Source organism: Danio rerio, chromosome 6 (genome assembly GCF_049306965.1).
Source record: "Danio rerio strain Tuebingen ecotype United States chromosome 6, GRCz12tu, whole genome shotgun sequence".
NCBI classification, from domain to species: domain Eukaryota; kingdom Metazoa; phylum Chordata; class Actinopteri; order Cypriniformes; family Danionidae; genus Danio; species Danio rerio.
Window position 1 is genome coordinate 41825937 of NC_133181.1, and position 14569 is coordinate 41840505.

General features: G+C 35.5%; 1 protein-coding gene across 1 annotated transcript; it reads left to right on the forward strand.

The window, feature by feature from the left end:
- Window positions 1-3231: 3231 nt before the first annotated feature.
- On the forward strand, window positions 3232-9801 carry ankrd33ab (ankyrin repeat domain 33Ab). The gene is made up of 5 exons (XM_692913.11): window positions 3232-3353; window positions 3921-4313; window positions 6660-6789; window positions 7028-7168; window positions 8809-9801. Exons 2-5 carry the CDS (start codon window positions 4041-4043, stop codon window positions 9651-9653), a joined length of 1389 nt encoding a protein of 462 aa, XP_698005.6. The 5' UTR covers window positions 3232-3353; window positions 3921-4040; the 3' UTR covers window positions 9654-9801.
- Window positions 9802-14569: the final 4768 nt, after the last annotated feature.

Sequence of the window (14569 nt, forward strand, 5' to 3'; positions counted from 1 at the left end):
TCTACTACAGCGAGACTTAATCTCTCTCTCTGTGTGTGTGTGTGTGTGTGTGTGTGTGTGTGTGTTTAAATGTTAAACACTGTGAGATTTAAAATGTTCTTGTTTATTACATTGTTATTTAAGTTTCAGTTGTTATATTTTGTTTCTATTGATTTTGATATTTTATTGTTATTATATATATATATATATATATATATATATATATATATATATATATATATATATATATATATATATATATATATATATATATATATATATATATATATATATATATATTTACATATTTCAAGCTTTGGCAATTTTGTATAAGTTACAGTCATGTCAACAAAGCAATTTTGAATTGAATTGAATTGATAGATAATAATAATAATAATAATAATAATAATAATAATAATAATAATAATAATAATAATAATAATAATAATAAGGCGAGGCAGTGGCGCAGTAGGTAGTGCTGTTGCCTCACAGCAAGAAGGTCGCTGGGTCGCTGGTTCGAACCTCGGCTCAGTTGGCGTTTCTGTGTGGAGTTTGCATGCTTTTCCTGCCTTCGCGCGAGTTTGCTCCGGTTTCCCCCACAGTCCAAAGACATGTATGTGGTACAGGTGAATTGGATAGGCTAAATTGTCCGTAGTGTATGAGTGTGTGTGTGTGAACGTGTGTGTGGATGTTTCCCAGAGATGGGTTGCGGCTGGAAGGGCATCCGCTGCGTAAAAACTTGCTGGATAAGTTGGCGGTTCATTCCATTGTGGCTACCCCAGATTAATAAAGGGACTAAGCCGACAAGAAAATGAATGAATGAATAATAATAATAATAATAAAAATAATAATAACAATAACAATAATAATAAAAATACTACGATATATTGAATAATAAGATATATTATTTTTATTTCTTTTTGTTTATATAATTTTTATTTGTATCTTTTTTTTTACTACTTTTTACCATGTTTACTAGAGAGAGAGAGAGAGAGAGAGAGAGAGAAAAAAAAGAGAGAGAGAGAGAGAGAGAGAGAGAGAGAGAGAGAGAGAGAGAGAGAGAGAGAGAGAGAGAGAGACAGAAATAAGCAAAAAGGTTTAGCTTTTGGCTCCAATTTCAGACATAAATAAAGAATTTAAATTAAACCTTTTTTAGCACAAGTCCCAAAGGGAAAGGATCTGGCATTTTCCTAAGGCTTAGTCTAATCAATTTAAATATGGATAAAAAAAGTCAATTGGAGGTCTTCAACATTATATAAAGACAACATACATGCTTGTGTGGGTTATAGGGGTTGGGGCGAAAGGTGCCTGTTTGAGGCTATTCTAGATACAGTATTTTCCCTGCCTCCACAGGGAAAACTATTTAATAACCATAGTAAATAGTTGCTTACTAAAAATATAAAAGAGCAAAACATTAATGTGAAGCTTAGAAATAACATTAATAACATTAACATAAAAAATAAATGTAACAGAGTTTCAGCGCATAAGTTCAGCATTATCAAATAAAAAAGTTTTATTTTTACAGTATGTGATAAAATTCTCAGGCATGTCAGCTGTATCTGTTAAATTTTGTTTCTTAAGAATGATCTTACTATAACTGATCAGGTACTTCATAACATAATCCACCTCATTCAGTTTAAACAAGTGGTCCCACTTTTTCATATACGCTTAAATTAATTATTTGGTACAATGAACTTATTATGTCTGTACAGAATTATTAGCCCCCGTTTAAATTTTTTTTCTGCTTTAAATATTTTCCAAATGATGTTTAGCAGAGCAAGGACATTTTCACAGTTTGTCTAATAATATTTTTCTTCTGGAGAAAGTCTTATTTGTTTTATTTCAGCTAGAATAAAAGCAGTTTTACATTATTTTAAAAATATTTTAAGGTCAAAATTATTAGCCTCTTTAAGCGATTTTTTAGATAGTCTACAGAACAAACAACTGTTATACAATAACTTACCTAATTACCTTAACCTGCCTAGTTAACCTAATTAACCTAGTTAAACCTTTAAATATCACTTTAAGCTGAATACCAGTATCTTGAAAAATATCTCGTAAAATATTATTTTCTCTCATCATGGCAAAGATAAAATAAATAAACTATCAGATATTAGTTATTAAAACTATTATTCTTGTCTCCGTTAAACAGAAATTGGGGAAAAAATAAACAGGGGGGCGAATAATTCGGGGGGACTTCAGTCTTCACCTGTATATTTTTAAATATCTACATGTATATAAATCTGCAATTAATGTCTGTAACTACTTTTGTAATTACACTATTGACCCAATTTATATTTTACAGGGCCCATTGCATTGTTCTTGTTATGTACAGTATACACAGTATATACAGTATGTACATTATACTTGTTGTTTTAATGCAAAGTAAAGTAAATTAAGGCCACTTAATATAAAGTAGGACCAGTGTGTGTGTGTGAGACGTGTATTTGTGTGCTTGTATAACAATGATCACTCATTTCCTTAAGGGGTGGTGTAATACAGGAGGATTAACATACTTAATTTAGATAATGTTTTGTGAAGCATTCATGATAATAGACTTTTTTGCCATTTTATGTGATTTTCTGCACAACCTTGTGCTTTATATTGAGCTTTGCAACATATTTATTATAGGTTGTTTAACTGATGATGATGATAGTAATGTAAAGATTATCAGTATTTATTTGTGCCCCAGTAGTCAAATACATTTCTATGGGACAGCTTTATGGAGATACATTGCCTCATTTTAAATGTCCGAAGAGGACACATAAAATAGTGTTAACTACAAAATAAACATTTAACCTGATCATGTAAGGATATTTTTTTGTTAGCAAAGTACGTCACGCTGTCGTGAAATCAAATATAGACTAATTAACCTCTCCACACATGATATAATCCTTAAATCCCTCTGGCATAACAAGCTATACATCAAATTCAATACAAAAACACAACCAAACACAACCCACTGTATTTGAAATATTGTTGAGATCACTAAATACACAAAACATTTTAAAACTTAAATCCTAGTAAGCATTCTGAGGTTGTTGAATTGTGTGGTTTGTGTTTAATTGTCAGTGTGACACTTACAGAAAGCATCAAAGACCATTGTAAGAGTGAGTGTGTCTGTATGTGAAAGGTGATTATGCAGCGAATGTCTACATTGGATCCTTTCTGATCCTGAAAGGCATTAGTCGGTCTAATGACCTGAGGTGTACTGACAGAGCATGCATACGCCCATCTATGATCACATACTACACACACACTAGGTAGACGTGATGCTGATGGCTGTGTTTTCTGGAAGCTGATCTGAATTTTCTGATAATAGCGCTGTAAAAGTTGATACCAGGATACACTCTTCTTCTGAAATGTGGACATAGGTGAGTTACTCTCTATATTTATGTATTTATTCGACATCTTTGTGACAGACTGTAGCTTTTGAGAGCATCTGATTATATTATTAGTTTATTGAAGAGGTGTATTTATTTTTTAGATTTACTGAGGTCAGTTAGTATCCTAGGATCGTTAGTATTTTGTTAGGTTCAATGCACATGAGAATTCTTTTATTTATTGCTGTTTTAGAAGTACAATTCTTTTTAACTATAATGAATGAATTCACAATTGTAAATTGTTGTAAGAATTTATGTGTCTATTTATAAGACAGTTCACTGAGGTAACATGTTTTTAGAGTATACAGCATGTAAGCCTGTTTACAGGTCTCTGTGTATTTTAAGCCTGATCAGGCCAGATTTAGCACTGACAATTAAAGCACAGCTCTCCCAGGCCAAATCCGGAGCTATTAAAACTCCCAATTGTCTTGCATCAGAAACGTTTGTGTCCTTGAACAGTTATAGTTTCAATTGGTACCAGTGTATTTTTCTTAAATCTTCAATTGCTTGATCAGAGTCTTGAGGTTTATTTCTGTTGGTCTGTTTACTTCTAAACAGGGGTCATAAACACTTGGAGTGCATTCCTTCACCTCGGGTTTCTGACCTGCTGCAACCATGTTGAGACACTTTCCTCAGATGCCAGCAAAGATGCTGTAGACAAGATTGATCTGTTAAGGGATGGCAGCAGTTCAGAGCTCTGGCTTTGAGGACCCCCACCTGGGGTCATGCCCAGATGGAGATGAAATCTCACTTTTGGATGAAGACACAGACTCTGGAAGTTTGCTGTCTGAAGATTCCGTGCTCCCTGAGTATGAACTAGAGGATGGGAAAAAGGGAACTGCCAACACACTGTATGAGGCTTGTGTCCAGAATGACCCAGAAGCGCTGAAGAGGATTTTGGAACGTGGTGTGACCTGTGATGAGGTCATGGAAGTTGACATTAATGGATGGGTAAGATGCTGCTGATTAGTAATTGAAAGCACAAGACTGACTGGCCAATCATAAAGCAGGAAAAACAAGTGATAAATATAATACATAGTACTTTCAAATGTACTCTTTATGTAAAAATGTAGAATGCAAAATTCAAATGTAATGTTATTTGTAAGATGGCACAGACCTACAGCACGACTGGGGTGTGTGATGGGCACCTATGATAAAAATCATCTTTTGTAAGCTGTTTGGACAGGACTGTGTGCAGGTATAGTTTGTCCACAATCATATTGGAGTGATATAAAGATTATAGGTCTCTTTTTTTTTAACATCCTGACGTCAAAATATCCAAGAGTCCAAATCCCTCCTATTTTGAGGTCGATCGCAACGTGACGTGTTAACGTGTCTTCATAGTAAAATAAATAGTCATATCAACAAGACAGGATATGCACAAAGCAACTGGGATTAAAAGATCTGTTCAGCTCTCTGTGATCATCAATCATCATCAAATGTGATCAAGAATAAGTTTTACAAGTTTAAAACGTATTTAAAACAGTGCATGTTCGTAGTGAATTACAGCGATTTTACTGTCTTTATCATCACAGCAGCATGTTAGTACATTAGCCACAGGTTTATTTGTACGTTAACATAACGGATATCCATACAGCAGTGGATATTAACGTGTATTCTGTCACATTTGCACTGTGTGTGTGTGTGTGTGTGTGAACTTTGAAACGACATTGTGTGTTACTCATCATTGCAGAAAGACTTGAATTAACTCCACAATGAATACAGCAAACAATCAATGGTAAAGTTCTTAAATCTGCTTCCTTCATGTCTGTCACTGTGCTGTTTATCTGATGCAGCTGAGGCGGAGATTGAGGCACACTCTGACAGGCACGTGGGAACGGTGGGTAGGGAGAACTAGCATTAAAGGCAGAGGCAACAAAAACAGCTACATAGTAATCAGAGCAGAAAATTCAAATGTTCTGAAAGGTATAATAAATAATCTAATGGGTGTTTTGAGCTGAAACTTTACAGACACATTCTGGAGACACAAAAGACTTATCTTAAATCTTGAAATCTTTTTTGTTCTATTATAATGACATTTGGAGGATTTTTCCATGGCCTTTAATATGTAAAATCAATAAACATACGGTACATGTACAGTGGAATACATTTAAAATGGGCCTTAACACAAACCTGTGTAATCTATGAAACCTTTAATGTTTTGAGAGCAACAACTGAGGTTGTGTGCATTTGTATTACATTTAGTATGTAGAGATGCATGAGTTCTTTATTACCAAAACAACAATGGTCGACACTGGTAAACTTCATGCATGCAGGCTCATAGTATTTCTTTACAAAGTGATTTGGCCAACTATGTGTTTTTAGTTGTTGTCATCTGTGCAAATGGGCAGTATTTTGAAAACATTGTATTTAAAAAAAAAAAAAGATAATACCGGGTTTAACACTATAAACCAATCAATTTGTGTTACAGCATTTTAATTTATAAGTATTTTATAATTTTTGCAGAGTTATTAGTAGGCCTAAATGGAATCTGCGCTTGCAGATTTCTTCACATTTTTTGTCTATCACTGAGTCTATTTATTTACTTATATAAATGAGTGTAAATGGGCGGCACTGTGACTCAGTGGTTAGCCTCACAGCAAGAAGGGCACTGGATCGAGTGCCGTCTGAGTCAGTTGACATTTCTGTTTGGAATTTTTACGTTTACCATTGTTTGAGTGGATTTCCTCTAAACGCTCACATTTCCCCAGCAGTTCAAAGACATGTGCTTCAAGTGAATTAGATGAACTAAATTGGCCATAGTGTATGAGTTTGTATGAATGTGAGTGAATGGATGTTTTCCATTAAAGGGTTGACGTTGGAAAGCCATCCGTTACTTAAAACGTGTTAGAATAGCTAGTGGTTCATTCTGCAGTGGTGACCCGCTGATAAATAAAGAACTTTAAGCCAAAGAAAAATGAATATTTTGATATTACAGTAATATTGACTAATATGCAAAAAGTCTTTTAGTAGATATATTAAGTGATAAACTTGTTTTGTTTACCAAATAATTGATTCTGATTGATTTGCATGGGAAAAGTATTAATTTTTAAAGAAAATATTGTTAATAAATGTTTTAAGTTTTTAGTTACAATTCCAAAATCATTTCGCTGGTTTTTTTTTAATTTTTAATTTTTACAAAATTTTTAGCAGAAATAGCAAAAAAAAGCCTGCAGGTTATGTCTGGTCTTTGTTATTATCATATAGTTTGTATGATTAAGAAAAAGTTACTTTCTGATATGAAACATTATGCACTTCAATATAAATGATATGTGTCTCTTGGACTTATTTATGTAGAATGGACTGATGGTGGCTGCATATAAAGGCTTTCTTCAAATAGTGTATGAGCTGCATGGGTGCCCACATTTGAACATTAACCACCAAGACAATGACGGCAACACCGCCCTTATGATCGCCGCTCAAGCTGGTCAGTTGTTTCAGCTATTTATTGCTATTAGTACTTTAGTATTGAGTTCTGTGGACATAGTACTGAAATTCTAATTTACATAGGATAATTGAATGTTTTATATATAAATAGAATAAATTTCATGTTATATGCAATTTGAGTCAAAATTTGTAATTTCTTTAGGGAATTCATCTAATTTGTTAATATATTGTGCAATATGCAATGTGAAAAACAAGCCTGAAACCTTTTTTGTACACAGGTCATGTCTCCATATGTAACTACATCATGAATTACTTCCCTGGAGCAGACACAGAGATCAGAGATAACAGAGGATTCACTGCCCTCATTAAAGCTGCCATACAGGGCAGGAATGATGTGGTGGCTGCTCTTATAATGCACGGTTAGTAGTTACACACACATGATGATATCTTGGTGAATTTTGCATTACTTATATTCATCACATTTCTTGGAAAAGACGTCACCAAATCCCCAAATGACCATCACAGCCAATCAAGAATGGTGTGCTGGCATTGGTCAATTTCACCTCAGTATAACCCATAAGATTAATGAATCAATCAGCTGAGTAAAAGGTCAGTTTTGCAGTGGATGATTTCTGTTACTTATTTATTTATTTGTTTGTTTATTTGTTTATTTGTTTGTTTGTTTGTTTGTTTTTGGTTCTTGAGATGATAGGGGTTTTGACAATTTATACAAACCGTTTACTGTATAAATACAACCAAACATAACAAACTGACTGCCAACAATCAACATTTAAATATGTTTTGTTTGTTATTGTGTGTGCGTGTGTGTCTGTCTGTGAAAATGGACAATTTTAAGCGATACAAGAAAAAATATTTAAAATAAAAGGGAAGAAAAAAAGAAAAAACAAACAAAAAAAAAACAAAGTAATTAATTGTGGGGAAATAAACAAAAATAATTAATTGTGGGGAAAACCATATGTAATATAGCAGTACACTGTAAAAAAAATAATTGCGCCTATTATTTATCACATATTTATTATTAATATTTGTAGTTATGTTAACTTATCTGGATTGAATCCATTGAGATATATATATATCAAAATATATATCAAATACCTTGGTACAAATATATGCAAATTAAAATGAATACATTTTAATGAAATAAATCCGCTTTAAAATTGTATTTGTATGCATTTTGTAATTCTGTTTATATATATTTTATTATGACACGGTGGCTCAGTAGGACTGTCGCCTCATAGCAAGAAGTTTGCTGGTTCGAGTCCTGGCTGGGCTAATAGGCCTTTCTTTGTGGACTTTGCAGGTTGCTCATGTGGGTTTCCTCTGGGTGCTCGTTTTCCCAAAAAACATGCGGTTTAAGTGAATTAAATAAACAAAATTGGCCATATTGTGTGTGTGAATGAGAGAGTCAAGTTCACTAAAGTTAATCCATGTCCATTACGTTTAAATTATAAAGTTGTATCAACGTAATTACAACAACTGACCTATTTAAGTTTAAACTTAGACCACATCCAGTACACTTGTACTGTCAAGTCCTGTCAACCTAAGACAACAAGACAGTGTAACTAGGACAGAACCCAGGTAGCAAAGAATTCTGGCCCAGATTTGGCTTAAATTTAGCACTGCAGGCATTCATCTGGCACTGGCATACAGCATGTGGGCCAAACATGACCTGGGTTTGGCAGAGGTGCCTCTGTCTTTAAAGCGGTACACAATACTTGGGACAGATGTAAAATGTAGTATTTGGCCCAGATATGGTCCATGTTTGGCCCTTGTCTGAAAGCCAGACTTGGTCCAGTCATGTACCATAAGTCACTGCGGCATGTGGGACAAGCAAAAGCTGATTGTGTGGGCCAGAGCTGGGCTATTTTGCTATGTGGGAAGGACCTAAATCCCACCATGTTTCCCAGAATTCATATGTTCAATCACTCTTTTTTTTACAATTGTGCATCATTTTGTATTGTCCACATTATTGTGCATGCATTTTACTGTACCTTGCCATGAGTTGGTGTTTTCAACTTCTTAAATCATTCTGTCTCAGGTGCTGATGTAAATGCTGTAGACTCCAATCGTGGTAAATGTGCACGTGACTGGGCGCTGAAGACGGGCCGCTTTGACACGCTGAAACGACTGCGCCACCTTGCGCTCCATCCCACAGCGGAGCAGTTCTGTGATACCTACGTTCCCGAGTGGCCCAACCTCAAGGTGCTGGTCAGCAAAGCAACAGCCAACAGGAGTGCAGGTCAGAAGTTGACACATCATTTGAAGAATAGGTTCGGTTTCAGCTTCCCACGTGACCCAGTGGAAAACGGTGTCATGGATCACATGGTGCGAATGACCACCAGTCTGCATAGCCCACTCATAGCTACAGCTACACGACCACTGTGCCCGAGCAGCCCTCCACAGATGGGTAAACGGCGGCTGGCTGTGGCTGAGCTGATGCAAAAGCACTCTGAGAAACTGCTGGAGGAGAGTTCACTGTGCCACCGAAACAGCTCCATCTCCTCTGTGTCTCCATCTTTCCATTCAGCCGAGTTTGTGTCTATGACCTGCTGTCCCGATACTGAGAGACGGGGCAGTGTGCTGTCCATTGGTATGCGCACATTCATTCCTCGTAGCGTAGCATCAAGGCGCAATAGCATTTTCCCCTCCGGCTGCATCCCACAGATCAAAGTCACCAAATCCTCCGAGCCAACTCCGAAGAAAGAAAAGAAGAACAAAAAAGATAAGGGCTACCTGGAGCCTCCAAAGTGGAAGTATAAGGAGGCCAAGGAAGAGAAGAAGAAAGAGAAAAAAGCCTTGAAGGAAAAGGAAAAGGAGGAGAAGGACAAAGAGAAAAAAAGCAAAGACAAGGAGAAAAGAAAAAAGAATAAATACACTGACTGAAAGTGATGCACTTTGGTTACAATGTCTTCCCTTTATTCATATCGAAGTCCCTTTAAGGCAAGTCATTTCACTCAGTGGCCATCTTTGAAATGCCTACAGTTTATAGTTGGAATCAACATTAAAATTTAATAACAGACTCGTAAGATAATATAGATTTCTTGACCTCATTATTTCCTCATGGAGGTAAATATGTAAGATGAATTAGAATCAGTCTAAATTTAATGATCACTTAAAATTGTATTTCATTTATAAAATGGAACCTTACAGTCTCTTAAGGACTTTCGGTTTATAAAAGTTTGAATCATACACACACACACACACACACACACACACACACACACACACACACACACACACACACACACACACACACACACACACAAATTCAGGTTGCCCAAGCTGATGCCGATACACATGTCCAATCATGCTAGTCTTCTGAAGTAACTTATTCTTAATGGCAAATCTGCTCCACAATCGACACTGACTGCTTTGTTTGTGTTTGCATTTGTGTTTGAATGGTGAAGGCAGGAATTCATGAGGTCAGACGGGACAGACTGTCCCTTATGTTTGTTTCAAACACAATCCAAACTCATTATGAAAACATATCGCTATATACATTTCTGGAGAGTGCCAAAAACGTCCCAGGAGCCACAATTTTTTTGCAGTTTTTGTTTTCACGAATCCACCAGAGGTCACAATGTATGCTTTTTGAAATCTCAAATTTCTCTCGCAAGTGCCATTGGCGCCTAATGTTCTGGCGTAAGTCCACCAGAGGCCGCTGTTACAGACTGACTGAATAATTGACTGATTAACTGACCCATCCTCCTCCTTCCCTAAACCCAACCAATAGTGTTTTCAAAAGCACAGACTGACCCATCCACCCACTTCCCAGAACCCAACCGACAGTTTTCATATTTGACCACATTCCCATCGTTATTTACTTGTTTACTTTATTTTTTGGCATTTGTTTTTTTCTTACCTGCTTTTTGGAACGTTATTCGCCAGACTCGAACCCTGTCATCGTGGTTAGCTCTTCTCTGTGTCTCAAGTCCATAGATGTACTTGGCGAGCTAACTAGACAAACTGATAACAGCGAGAAAGCCGTCCACATGCAGGTAAGCGGTAAGGAACTGGTAAGGAACAGTATCAGACCGCCCCGTAGTGTTCATTTTAAAGACGAAATGCAGCCATACATACTTCTGGCTACATAATTTGCAATCTCCAGAAATGTATATAGGGCTACGTTTTCAGAATATGTTGTTCAAACAAATTACAAAATCAGAGAACATTTCTTTCCAAGTGTAGTTGGTTTTGTAGAAAGTGTTATGTAGATATATTTTTGTGTGTATATATATATATATATATATATATATATATATATATATATATATATATATATATTTTTTTTTTTTTTTTGTAAGGTATTCACTGAGATTACAACACATTTGCTGACCCCAGAGCAGGTTAGTAAAAACCAAAGTTTGGACGGAGCCCCTCCCCGAGAGAATCATTAGTCTATAACGACCGTTGATTGGAACAATAATTATTGTAAAAAAAGCACTATAATAAGCTTGAATTTAACTGAATTGTCTCCTTTACTAGAAGCCGGGGTTTTCTTCTGCCATAAATGATAGATCATTACACATTCCCCCATTCAAAGCTATAAAAAGTGACATGTCTTATGTATTGTATGGTCTTTGCATTGCAAATGCAGGATTTATATGGGAATGTGTAGTAGTTATGTATTTTGCTGTGTTCCAAAGTTCTGAACCTCTTATTGAACTCTCAACTGTATTAAAAAAATGCAGTGATTGAAACTGCATGATTGCAATTAAGTTTAATAAGTTTGCAAGTATTTACATACTGAATGTATTACATGTTTTGTTTTTGCAAACAATATGTTAGGTCTAAATTTTTGGAAAGTTTGGCTTTCTGTGTTCTTTAAAACATCCTTTATTGTAGTTGCATGTGGGGTAATACAGGACAAGTGAAGCAATGCTGTGAAGAACACTGAAAAGAGGAAGCGCATTTTGAAACCTCAGTGGTGCATTCCTGTCTCACAAAATCCCTTTTTACCAATATTGCCAGTTCAAGGGGACAGTTTAGCAAATTTCCCATCCAAAGTAGTGAATTTAACTTATGCTGCTAAATAGAATATTGCACAAACATTTAGCAAATGAAGCACTTTTTCAATCCCGTAAACAATGTTGTTACATGGGAATCTGTTGCAAGTATTACTAATAAAAATGGAAGTTTTAGCAGCCAGCTGAATTTCCTATAAGATAATTGGTTTGCACCAAACCACAAAACATTCAAGATGGTACAAATTAAACAAAACAAATTTTTTGACAGTGATTTTGAGATTGGTAGACTAGTTAGTTCAGTCATCCAGTCACAAGATCTGTTGCAGCAGTTTTATTTTTATTTATTTACATATTGAGGATTTTTTTTCTGTAAATTATTTCTATTGTAGTTTGTAAACATTTTCTCAAAATAACAGCATGAATTGAGTGAATTTTAGAATTTAATGTGCATCCCGCTAATTCCTTCCAGCATTTGTTCTATATGATATCCTAAAATGCACATTAAATATAAGTAATATATCTATTCATCATTCGACGTAAACAAACAATCACAGAATGAGTTCTACATTTAAATAAAATATAAAAACTGAATTATCCTCAGCTATAAATATTTTAGATTGCACTTTCCAGCATGAACATATAATTTAATAGTAATTAAAAAAGACAACGCAAAATTAACAACAGTTATGCTACTTTTAATGCTTTAAATTCCTGGTTTGCAAAACTATTTTATCACAAAAGAGACATTTGTTGTGATTCAGTTGCTAATAAAATGAAATTTTTTGGCAGTGTGAAAGCTAACAAAATGATAATGCTTGTAAATATGTGTGATTCGTTGTAAGATCCTGTAAATATGTATTAATAAATATTTTATGCTCTAGTAAACAAAGATCTCCTGATAGGTTTTTCTCACACTTTCTTGCACCTGTAGCATCTCTGAGAGACGCACATGGCCAAATGCAAGGCCAAACGTTCAGTAATCTGCTCTTTCACAGTTATGTAACGTGCAGAGAGCAGCACTAAAGCCGGGCGGGATTAGAGAGCTAGTCAGGTCGCTCAGGACAAGCAGACGCCTCTGGCTAAGTTTGGGATCATGAGGCATGGCTTTTAAAGCACAGTCTGGAGTCACTTTTTAGTGATAAGATCAGCATCATTGTTTACAAAACCAAAGGTCTAGATCTGATTGGCCATAACAGAATAAAGGAATGTGCAGGGTTACGTTTGTTTTTACAAATAATAATAATAATAAATAAATAAATCACAAATTGTGGTCACATTAGGTTAGAAATTTAAGTGAAGTTTGTTTCCAAACTAATTTCAAGAGGATCACATGCTTATGATTGACCACGGCTGGTCCTGCATTAGCTATCATATGATTTACCAATCAGACGAATCTGAATGCACATAAATAACCAGAGTTTCTTACCTTAGTCATTTTCGTCTTAAAGAATCCCCTTATCCACCCCTACTCATCCCCCTCTTTCCTAGATTAATCCAGGATAGATTGCGTCACTTCATTGAACAGAAATAATGTACAGTATAGAATATAAAGTCATGGTGCAGTGGAAAAAGAATGAATATTGTATATGACTCCCATGAACTTAGAGGACTGCATCCATACATCTCTGCAGTGACTCAAATTACTTATTAATAAAGTCATCTGGAATGGCAAAAAAAGTGTTCTTGCAAGACAAAGAAAGTTTTCTTGCAGGACTCCCAGAGCTTATCAAGATTGTTTGGAATCATCTTTAATGCCTCCTCCTTCATCTTACCCCAGACATGCTCAATAATGTTCATGTCCGGTGACTGGGCTGGCCAATCCTGGAGGACCTTGACCTTCTTTGATTTCATGAACTTTGATGTGGAGGCTAAAGTATGAGGAATTCTATCCTGCTGAAGAATTGGCCCTCAGACTGTTGATGTTGCTATCCACTCTGCATATCTCTCACACGCCCCATACTGAATGTAACCCCAAACCATGATTTTTCCATCACAAAATTTGACTGATTTCTGTGAGAATCTTTGGTCCATGCGGGTTCCAAAAGGTCTTCTGCTGTATTTGTAATGATTGGGTTGCAGTTTAACAGATGATTTATCGGACAAATCAATTCTCTGCCGTTTTTCCAATTAAGTCAAGTTATTATTTGATGCTCTTACAATTGGATCGATTTTTTACTTTTTGACAGGTAATTTATACGTGAATTTAACAGTTTTATTACAGGGTATTCATTGCATAAACACATGCTTGTAGAGTTGTCAACCCTGAATAATCAAGGAATAGGCTGAACAAATGAATTCAGGGGAGCTCTCGAGACCTATTTTTTATTAATTTAAGCCTTTGTCAGCCTAAAGCTGCGGTCACACTGGACTTTTCTCCCCATAGACTTCCATTCATATGCACGCGAATGCGTAAGACTGGCGGAAACACAAATTCGTGCGTCAAGATTCGCAGTTTGCTGCGTTGCAAAGTTCAAGCTTGGTGAACTCTAACCTACGAAATCAATTTATTTGACTGTGTAAGAACAATCGAAGATCAAAACATGACCTCTCTGGACAGAAATTTTAAAAATGGACCAATCACTCACTTTTAAAATCTCTAATCATCTTGTTTAATCCCGCCCCTTTTCGGAATGCCATTTGACAGAATTTGGCAAGCTTATACTCTAGTTACTAGAGTATAAGCTTGCCAAATTCTGCAAGCTTAAAAATACACAAGTGTGACTGCGGCATAATACAAAAATAAAACAAGTATAATGCAAAAATATTCAACATTGATTATAAGGAAATCAAAACATGATGAGTATACCGTAATTTAAACATAAAAAATATTTG